The 11147-nt window shown below is 42.7% G+C and overlaps 1 protein-coding gene across 1 annotated transcript; it reads left to right on the forward strand.

Moving 5' to 3' along the window:
• Positions 1-1068: 1068 nt before the first annotated feature.
• igsf8 (immunoglobulin superfamily, member 8) lies at positions 1069-11147 on the forward strand. The gene is made up of 8 exons (XM_058631909.1): positions 1069-1192; positions 1370-1529; positions 4474-4854; positions 5169-5630; positions 6509-6687; positions 6963-7215; positions 7486-7935; positions 8890-11147. Exons 2-8 carry the CDS (start codon positions 1475-1477, stop codon positions 9015-9017), a joined length of 1908 nt encoding a protein of 635 aa, XP_058487892.1. The 5' UTR covers positions 1069-1192; positions 1370-1474; the 3' UTR covers positions 9018-11147.

Here is an 11147-nt window from a genome sequence, read left to right on the forward strand (position 1 = left end):
CCTGTCAACAGAGTTAGTACTTAATTCACCTTGGCAGCAATGATGCATTTTTTAAACGTGAAAATTGACTTTCTGTGGCGTGATGCAAATGCAGTTGATGAAAATGTTGAATTGTAGTTTTATTTACCGACGTCAAAAGCCCTTTTTTTTACAAAGAGGAACAAGAATAGTTTTCTCTGTTTTCTTCACATTCAGCTCACACATTTTTTCCACCAGTACACACTTTATAGTACAATGTGTAGTATACTGTATCCTCTTTCACACAACATGCTTTTTGTCACTGTCAGGCATATGTTTTCTTTTTTGACACTGAACCCTCAAGTGCACTGATGTCAGCCTTTCTTCTAATGTTCATGTTGCTTACTGAGTGACAGCGAAACATGAGTGAAGGGAGATTTTAAAACAGTTTTCATGCATGTGTGCAGCCTTGGGGTCCCTGGATTTTTTTTGTCTTTTCAGTGTCTTTTGGCAGTTAAATAACACGTGTGGAACATAAGTTATTGAATGATTGTTAATCAACACATACATACAAACAGATACACAGGAGTGCATGTGCACACAAACCCACATGTACAGACATACACTGACTTTGTCACACCACAGCACTCTCAGGGTTTTTATATCGTTTTATATCGTGGTCACTATCTCCCCCTACATTTTCCAGCCAGATTCAACATGTCATAACACATTCAACTATTTAAATGTTTTTCAAACATTTCAAATTTTCATGTTTCTTTAAACATTTAACACTCTGCATTTTTTATTTATCTTAGTGTGCAATAGAAGTACACTATGTAGTATTATTAATAATCTATGTTTTCAGAGGAAACTGTTGTTAAAAACACAAACAAATCAGCATCTTTTACTCACCTTCTACAGACCGCTCCACTCTTCATTAATGGCGGACCACCATGTGCTTTACTATGGCGCCCCCTCGCGGTTCGGCGGTGTCTTTAACACAATGGCACTAGTTTGACATCTTTTGCATACACGCTCCTCCTCCTTTTTTTTTTTTATCACTAACCATCCCTCACTCCCTCCCTTCCTCCCCCTCCTCTCCCACACACACACTCACACACCCTATTCATAAACCGTTGTGATGCCGGAGTGGACGGCGTGTGTCGCGTAATCTGAATTCACACCGGAATATCATGGAGCAGTAGATTTGCGGACGGAGATGCATGACGCAAAGGTAATTAAATGTGCAGCTTTTGCACTTTTATTATCGGACTAATGTTCATTGCAGTTCACTGATGGCGCCAACGCTCCCGTGTATGCGTGTGTGTGTGTGTGTGTGAGCAGCGCTGCATTGTGACACAACATTATTATTGTCGTCCTTTAATCCGCTCTGTCGTTCTCTCCCCTGGAGACACTCGCAGTGCCCGGCGGCCTGAACTATGGTCGGCGGTAAACGAGCTCAGGATCACGGAGAGACAAAGCTGACTCGTCCATCTGGAAACCTGCGGGGAGGAAGATGAGAAAACCCGCGATGGCGATGAAAACTGCCTTATTCGTGTTTCTGCTCAGTGGTGAGTTCAGCCCTTGTATCTGTTTTCTCTGCACTCAATGACAACACGAGCGTCTCACAATCATGGACACGATTGTGGTTTTAATTTAGAGATCACTTGCTGTTTTTAACCCTTATTATTATTATATTGAATGATTCTGTCATATTAATGTGTGCAGCAGCAGCAGCATATTCTCTGTGGTCTGTAAATGATCTACTCTATAACTGCACAGGTGACTGATAGATAAGGCAGTTCATAACTTACTCTGTTTGATGTTCAGTACATTGTGTCAGAGGGGGAAACAGGTGTGTGTTGTGTGTGATTCCAACTTTGTTTCACGTCAAAAAGAATTCATATCAACTGCTCAAGAAATGAAAGTTATGCCTTGAAGCTTGAATGTTGAAATTGGTTGAAAAGGGTGAGGTGAGGTGATTTAGGTGCTACCCCATCCTAGAATAAACAATACAAGGTGTTTTAACAGACACAAATGAGGACTGTAACAAATGAGTAATGGATTAGTAAACTAATATTTAATTACTAAATCAATATCTGCTCCTTTATGACAGTAGAATGACAAAGTTGTCATCTCTGTCATATTCTGACACTTACACTGAGGACACACTACATTCATAACTTTCACAGTTTACTGATTTAACAAAAACAAAACAGACTTGGAGTTCACATTAGAACCCACTGGTTAGTCTGTAACTTGTTTTATGATGACTGAAAGACTGTGGGGGATCACAGACGACATGATTTGTCAAACCAAGAGAGAGAAACACAGACAGATGTGATGTTCCGTCTTCCGACACTATTTCCTGTGTCGCACCAGCTCTTTTTCACTGGCTGTTGGCAACATGTGTTTGCAGTTGGGTCAGTAATCGGTACACACTCCCCGATTGTGTCCAGAGTCGGCTCAAAAAATTCAGACACGTTTGATTGACTGCAACTGAGGTCAGGTCTGGTCTGTCATCCTCACACACTTGTCGATTTTGAGTCTTTACCTCTGACACGCTGTGAATTGAGGGTGAAATTGGGGGAAAAAAATCAAATGACTAATCAGTCATGAAATGTATCTATAATGAAAACAAATGTTAGTTGTCTTATTTGTGCTTAACTTTCTTCTAGCTTTCTTTGTAAAGTTTAATTTCACAGTTTGGACAGAATGTAAATGCGTATAAGACTGAATGACTGAGGTTTGAATCCCTCTGCTCAAAGTATTTCCTGTGATAGAGTCGTATGCTTGTCTGTGTAGGTTTGTCATAAGTAAATTTGGCATCCTCCCCGCTCCCTTCCTTGTTGCACAAACCAGATAGAATCGACCACTGTGATGAGCTGTGGTGTCCCCCACCCTATCAGTCAGTGCCCAGTGTTAATTAGGACTTGATCCGCTTATGTCTCCCACTTAGTCTCCCATGTCATTATCTGTGGGCGAGTTTTGTTATCACGTCGTGGCTCGGACTGCGAGGAAGGAGGCTCCAGTTGTTTTTGGGTTTGACACGCACACACAAACTCGGGGAGTGCCAAAACGCACCCGTCTAGTTTATCCAGTTCAGGTAGTTTTTAGGTGTAGGAACTGGGAGTGGTAGTTGGTGCAGATCATTTTGTTTACTGTCAGTTGGTTCACATATTGGTTCACACAAGTGATTTAGGATGTCTTAACCTCTCACTGTTTGGGTACTTCAGTACATTACTGTCAAATTTGTAATAAAGCCATAGTTTGATCCAGTAAGTTCACCGTGTTTGTTCTGTACAAAATATAAATGGTTTAATAGAAAGGTCACTCTTCATTTCTAAATGAATTAACTGTTGCTTTAATGTTTACACCTGTTATTTTCAAAGGCTTTCAGTCATTAGAAAATAACAACGTGTCCGGTGTTTATTAATTAAATCAAACTTTGCTGCAGCAAACATCAATTTAAAGAGGGGATGTCTGATTTGATTCTTAGTTCAAAAACTTCCTCTACACCTGGGGAAATGAACTCCCTTTGTATTTAAATGTGTGGCATCATTTACATTTTTGATTACCAGTTTCAGCAGTTTTGCAGAAGTACCTTAACCGGGTTGCTCTGAGCCGAGATCTATTTCAGAGAGGTTTTGGGGGGAAGTGGGTTTATGCAGTCAGACAGTGACTCAGTGATGCTTGAATAAGGAAGCTGGCTGGTCTCACTGAGACCCACACCAGACTTTAAATAAAGTGATGCAGTGACCTTTTTTTAGTGGCGCTAACAACAGTAAAAAAAAATTCTTGACACCTTCGTCTGCAGGATAGTAGAATCTCTTCTCAAGTTAGGTAGAGCAAAATGTGCCCAATAAATGATGTTACTGCTTTTGGAAAAGCAATATTATTTGCGGAGGTTGCTGAGTTGATCTAAGTTATTTTAAATATTACATTACAATTCCCCAGGTGCTTATTTAACCACGATGTGATTCCAGCTCCAGGATTGTGTCCATTTTGGATGTTTTTTTCTTTTTGATATTTCAGTTTTATCATAATTTTATATACTGCATCATAATTAATTGTGTAAATGTGTCACCTTATTTAGGAAATAATATTGGTTATTTTGTTTTAGTGTTAATGAGCAAAACAATGGAGAAAATAATCATCAGAGTAATTAAAAAAAAAAAAAAAAAACTGGTGTGAAATAAAGCCAGCGAATGTTATTGTACGACTACCAATGAGTCTGTTTTTGGGGGGCCTGCTCTTTTAAATTCTAGTCTTTACAGAACTAAGATAACAGTGTACAGTGAGTTGATGCTGGTCCAACCTCAGATCCAGCATTTCCCACTGTGTTACAGTGTTTAATGTATTGATTTCCTGTTACCCAGTCATCAGTGCAGGATATTGATCGGTGAGTGCATGTACCAAAACCTGCTGCTGTGACTTGACAAATTGATATTGTTACTCATTTGTGTCCCCTCTCACCAAGTCTCTCCTGCTGTCTCTATATTTTCTCTTCCACAGTGCTCCACTGTGCCGTGTGTCGCGACGTAACTCTTCCCACCGGACCCCTGTACCGTGTGGCAGGCTTTCCCCTCTCTGTGCCCTGTGTTGTGTCAGGACACGAGGGTCCACGCACTCAGGACTTTGAGTGGTTCCTGTACAGGGACGATTCTGGTGGGAGGCAGATGGGAGTGGTGTCCACCAGAGACAAAGGTTTCCCATATGCTCCGTTCCAAGCCCGGGTGAGGAACGGGGAGGTGAGGGTGGAGAGGGACTCCGGGGAGGCGGTCCGGCTGGTGATCCAGAGGCTCCGAGCAGAAGACCAGGGAAATTATGAGTGTTACACGCCCAGCACGGACACCGTCTACCAGGGAAACTACAGCAACATGGTAACTGTCAAAGGTAAGATGTACTCTATATATGTACACTATCACCAAATTTCAAAACCATAGCCAGTACAGGAATTTTCACCATAAGTGATATGTTTTCTGTGATCGGATTGCAATCAGATGGCACCTGAACACTAACAGGTAACCCTAACCCTACGTACAGGAGTGAATATGCCCAAAATGGATTTTTATTTGATCCACCAAAATCACTTTGGGAGGTGGTCCGACAAGAGAAGCAGTTTCATGAAGACAGAAAACTCTAAACGGCACACAGGCACACGTCCTCTCATCTGGATCATGATTGTCTCTCTGTGTCTTCTTCTGCAGTGATCCCTGATACGCTCCAGATCAGTTACTCCCGCGCACTCACTGGCCAGCCGGTGCCAGAGGGGGCCATGTTAACGCTGACATGCTCGGGCAGCATCCGGTCACAGCAGCTCACCCATCTGTCCATCACGTTTGGGAAACGTGGCGGTGGGGACAGTTCGGGCAGCGGCGCTGGAGGGGAGGTCAGCACCGTGAGAGAGATTATCTCCATCGACAAAATGCTGGGGATTGTCCCCGGACATTCGTACAAGAAGCGTTACGATGATGGAGAGATAACGCTGGAGAAGAGGAACGGCGAGGGCGGCCAGGGCGTCTATGTGATGAGGATGAAAGCGGTGCGGCCGGATGACAGCGGCTCATATTTCTGTGAGGCTTCACAGTGGATTCTGGACCCTGATCGATCGTGGCAGAAGATTGCACAGAGGATGCTGGATATTGGCAACTTGACTGTTCAGCAGCTAGGTCAGTGTGTCATAAAAACTGTGCCAGTGTTTTGTTTGTGTCCGCATTTGCCAAAGCCATGACGGCATGTAGCGAGTGCCAAGGTCAGACTGTAACCAGCACATTGCACAATAGTTAGATTGTGCTACAGTTGATGCTACCGTCATTGTTCAGTAAATAAATGTTGGGAATAAAATCTTCCAGCAGGCAATATTTGAGCGTCAGCTACAGTAAGACAAAGGGATAAAGGATATCTCAGCTGCTGTCAACACAGAGTCAATCTGAGAACACAGTTTAGTTTCTACATATCAGCTCCGGTCTCTTCCTCTTGTTGCCAAGGCGCTGGCTTCGTTCAGCCTGGCCTTTCCTGCTGTTGAGTGCATTGGGCTTTTTCCAGGTTTCCGACTCTCGATGTTGTTGTTAGTGTTACTTGGAACTGGTAACATCCAGTGTCTTACAGCAGTTATGTTTCTGTTAGTTAGTTTGGCCATTTCAAACGATCTGTTTCTATTTTATGTTCAAACATGGGCTTTCTTGAAAAGTCTTAAGATTTCCTTTCACGTAATAATTAGATTCTAATTGTCGATCCGTTCTTTTTGAACCACTGATGTAAAAAGGCCAATACTTGACGTGGAAACCTATAAATATTCTAATGTTCTTATATCTGGCTTCCGTACTGTATTAACAACTCTATGAGGTTTAAGGTGTTTTAGCTGTGCTTGAGGTGAATAATCCACTTTATTCTGGCCATTAAACATGGGATTTATTAAGAAGCTTAATCACAGGCGTGATGTTCTCAGTGCAACACTTTTACTGCCACAGTATAGTACGTGCCAAGGTGGATTTGTGGAAGTAGAACTTTTTCTAAATCCCCTCACTGTGTCTCTTCCACTCTCCAGCCGAGTCTCTCAGCATTACTTCCTCACCCAGAGGAGAAGTGACCCTGCAGGTCGGTTCCCCCCTCATCCTGACCTGTGAGGTGTTGGGGCTGCCGTCGGAGGTGAACTCAGGTCTGCTGGTGCAGTGGATGAAGAGGGGATCTGTGAGGAGTGATGCAGTCGTTGCCGGGGGAGTGGAGGTACCGTCATTCTCACTTCATACTTATTCAGACTGAAAAGGCTGATTGCAAGCAGCGGGACAATGTGTCTGGTTTGCGTCTTCTCATTGTAGCTGAGGTATAAATTACTCAACCTTGAGTCTTTTTTATCATCTTCAGTTTTTGTATGAAGACAAAACCTTTTACACACTTCAACATAAGACGCTCAAGTGCTGCAGCCAGAGTTTTGACACCTGAGAGAAATCACACGCTATATTCAGTAGTCACAGCTTCCACACTTGTATTTTCATGTTCAGGTTGAGGTGGCGCGCATGAGCACGGATGGCATTGTGAGCTGGGGAGATGACCTCAGCAGAGCCAACGGCGGCTCTATGGAGAAGGTGGCGGAGGGGAAGTACTCTCTGAAGCTTTTCTCCGCCCGGCCTGTGGACACGGGGGTGTATCGGTGCGTGGTGAGCGTGTACGCTGGGAGGAGCAACCCCGGCCCGTCTACACCGGCAACACTCACTCAGAAGTCTGAGGGAGTCATCGTCAATCTGAAGACCAAAGGTGAGAGGCTGATACTCTTGTCCACAGGCACACAAACTGAATCTCATCCAGTGAATATAAGCATACAAACAAATATTTGTATTTGAAAATGACCACAGTCACTGGGTCTTATTTAATGTCCATTTTCTGTTGTATCTGTAAAATGAAAGATTCATAGCTGCTCCCAGAATATTATTTCCAATACTTCCTATTTTTGTCAACAATGGTTTTTACCACAAAAGGATTGTTTATCATTTAAAGTGATAATTTACAAACCACTTCCTTTCCCAGACGTGGCGGTCTCAGCTGTGGCTCAGCTCCCTCGCGGTCCCCTGTTAAAAAGAGGCAGCACCATCACCCTCATCTGCAACGCCACTGTGAAAACCACAGGTCCTGCCCAGGTCCAGGTTCAGTGGCTGCGCTGGCCAATCCCCGAACCCGTCGTCAGGGGTTCGGTATCCGACGGTGCTCCACCCGATCCACCTGTGGTGGAAACCCCAAGACTGATCGCTGCTCTCATGCACGATGGAGTTGTGAACATCCACAGCAACGGCAGCGAGGTCAGCGTCGACCGCTTGTCCGCTGTCAGCTACAGACTGAGGGTCCACCAAGCGGCGGTAGAAGATCAGGGCATGTATGCGTGTCACGCCGAGGTGTGGGGTCAGGATCCACATGGAGGCTGGTACTACACGGGAGTCAAAGCAGAGTCTAATGCATTGAACGTTTATCTGTATGCCAGAGGTTAGTGTCTCATATTTGAATCCTAGTTTTAAATGAAAGCATTACAGCAGCAGACCTTGTTTGTTTTTATCTACAGCTTTTTGTTTTTCCACCTTTGTTCACTTAGAACTGCTCCATAATTATTTATTTATGGTTTATTTAATCAGGACAGATACCGTGTGCATACTGTATCATAGTGTTTATAGCTTTTAATTTGCAAGAACTATTCCTAGAGGGACTTATATTGTTAAAGTAATTAACAGAAAGATAAAAGATAGAGATAAAACATGGGAACAGGGCAAAACACAGGATATACAAAAATGGTACAGTCCAAATAAATCAGCCTGATGGAGCATGTGCAGCTCTTTCACTTTGCTTGTCATGATTTAATCCTTTTTTTTTATTTTGAGATCAAACTGGCAGATCGAACACAGGAATAATCCCTGTTCCCTGTCACTCACATTTCACTGAATGTTCCAGCGTTTACTCTGAACCATGAATGTTATCTCCCCTGGTTTTTTTCTTTTTTAATTAATTAATATGATTCCTATCCTTCTTTCCTCAAACACTGCAGACCACTGTTTGTCTTTTTATGCTTCATCTCACTTGTCCCTGCCATGTGATTTCCTGACGGCAGTCATTTTAAAATAATGACAAAAAACCATTTGTGGTTTTTGGGTTTTGTTTATTTTCTTGAATAATTATTTCATGTATGAAAAACTAGTATAAATGCATCCTAAAGTCTGTTTAAGTTGGTCCACAAATACCCAGTGTGTATGTGTTAGTTGCTACCCTACTTGTTTAACTGAGAGTACATGGGTCTTTAAATAGGTTACTCCTAATAATTGAATCCCCATAGTAAACATACTTTATAGTTTATGCAGCACCACAGTCCATTAACTTGGTCAGCAATGCGTTTGTTGTTCTGCAGTGTTCAGTTTTACATCACCGCATCATTTCGTCTTATTTCCCCAGCTGGTGACCTCCTCCTTATCCCTCTGGTCGTCGGAGTCTCTTCCGCCTTGTTCGTGGGCATCGTCATCATCGCTACGGTAACCTGTTGCTTCATGAGCCGCCTGGCAAAGCAGCGGGCTCGGAAATAGGTCGTCCCCCTTTGCCAGTTGTCTGAAAGCTGATTGGTCATGAAGAGGCAATGCACAGGACACGATGGATTAAATGGCCAAGAACTTACTTTTCAAACGAACTGAGTATAAAAAGTATTTTTGTCACAGCGATATCGGATTTTCTTTTGATTTTTTTTGTGTGTGTCCTGACCTACCTGTTTAACAATCACTGCCAAGTTGTTTTTGTATTTTCTTGTATTTTATAAACCAAACCTTCTCAGAAAAACGTCACGTACCATTAGGTGCAATATTTAAATTTCTGGAGACGCCACTTTAGCCATAACTCTCCTCTCCTTGAGTGGTTAGACTTCTTGTTTTCTGGGGGGTTATCCCGGTGTCCCGGTGTCGTCCCTTTGTCCCAACACACCTTTCTTTTTTAACTGGAAAAAGGGTCAAAGTGCAGAGGCAAGGTTATTGTGACAAGGTCAGAAGCAAAGAATGTACAGCAGGTTTGTTTATAGTCTCTCAAATGTGCAGAATCGCTCACATTCTGACTAAAGTCATGGTTCGATTGTTAGTGTACGATGCTTTTTAAGTTGTAATAGTTCAATAGTTGTTGTTTCTTCCTAAAATGTGTTGTTTCACCCCCGACGTTGTCCGTATGAACATGCATGGTAGAACCACTAGCATTGCCACTGCCAGTCACATGAATGCTGATGGGAGCAGTTCAGATCCAGAAACTTAATACGAGCAGGGACCTTTTCCGCCACTCGAAGTCCAGCACCACGCTGCATGTAAACAGAGTCTCTCTGTTGCTTAATAAGGAAGACACTGGCTGGGGACTTTGTTTTGCCAAGAGCAATTAAGAAGTAATTCTAAACACAAGCGTTCCTCGCCTGTGACCCTTCAAGGTGGAGTGTTGTCTATATTACAGACTTGTATAGATTTGACAAAAAAGGAAAAATGGAATAGATGTCCATGATGCACTGACTGAAGTTTATTTGAGCTGTTTTATTTTTCATTATTTAAGCTATGCTGTATTGCTATATTTGTCTTTGACAGAGCTCCTGTTTTAAACAGCGTTCTGCTCTGCTCCATCGAAGCACTTGGAGAAAAATTGTGACCCTGTTGGTCTGCGTCGATTACTTGATTTTCCTGCAGCAGGAGCGTTTGTTTTTTCATAGCTGCTCTTGACCCAGAGGTTTTTATTTTTCTTCCTCTGCTCCGAGATACAGAAATTGTATTGTGAAGAAAAATCCCCATTTTCTATTTTTTTTTTTTTTTTCCACACTGAGTCACAAGAAAACCATTGTATTTTGTGTTTCGGTTACTTGTCCCCGAGGTGAAACTTTCCTCAGCACTGCAGTCATATGACTAGATATTTTCACTCTCACTGTGGTCATCATTATAACAAACATAGTTGCTGAGACCTATGATGTCTGTAGCTCCCATTGCTAGAGGATAGATTTACTACTTGGAAAAGAAAAAGATGGTCTAATCCAATATGCAGCTCTCTAATTGAATTATTTTCTAAATTTGCTTGCACTAAGTTATACGTTACTGTCTTAGTGTCTCCCCATTGACCGTCTCTGTCTCCTGGTTGGTTTTCGATGTGCCTTTAGTCTAAGTCTGCCCTGTCCTTCCTATAACAGGTCCTCCCTTAACCCTCCAAATTTAAATGTTCACAAATGTTACAGAACAAACTCACATCTCAGCTTTTTTTCTTGAGCTACTTTGTCTCCCTACTGCATGATTTACACACTCTCACACACGGATGCATGTGCAGTGGCAGGACAGCGCTGACTGGCTGCAGGAATTTTAGATGGACGTGAGTGAGTATCTATCATGCTTGTCCCTTCTCTAATCCCGGTTTATAGCTGCAGCGTGTCCTGCTGCCCTTCCCCCCTTCGCTCTGTGTCTGAGGCAAATGTGGCCGTGCACAGCATGCAGCATGTGGAGACTGTCCCACGTCTAACCCTTTTCTGGAAGTCGCTCTGTTTTGTTTGGATCGTTTACTCTGGATGGTTTACTCATGCTTTAACAAACCCTGCTCCTGAATACGACTTGCTGCCATTGAAATTTATCAACATTTTTGGTCAAGTTATTTATCATGGTGCTTTGGCAAAGTTTTCAGTTGATAAAAAAACTATAAATCACACCGTCACTCTG

The sequence above is a fragment of the Solea solea genome, chromosome 6 (genome assembly GCF_958295425.1).
Source record: "Solea solea chromosome 6, fSolSol10.1, whole genome shotgun sequence".
Classification (NCBI taxonomy): Eukaryota; Metazoa; Chordata; class Actinopteri; order Pleuronectiformes; family Soleidae; genus Solea; species Solea solea.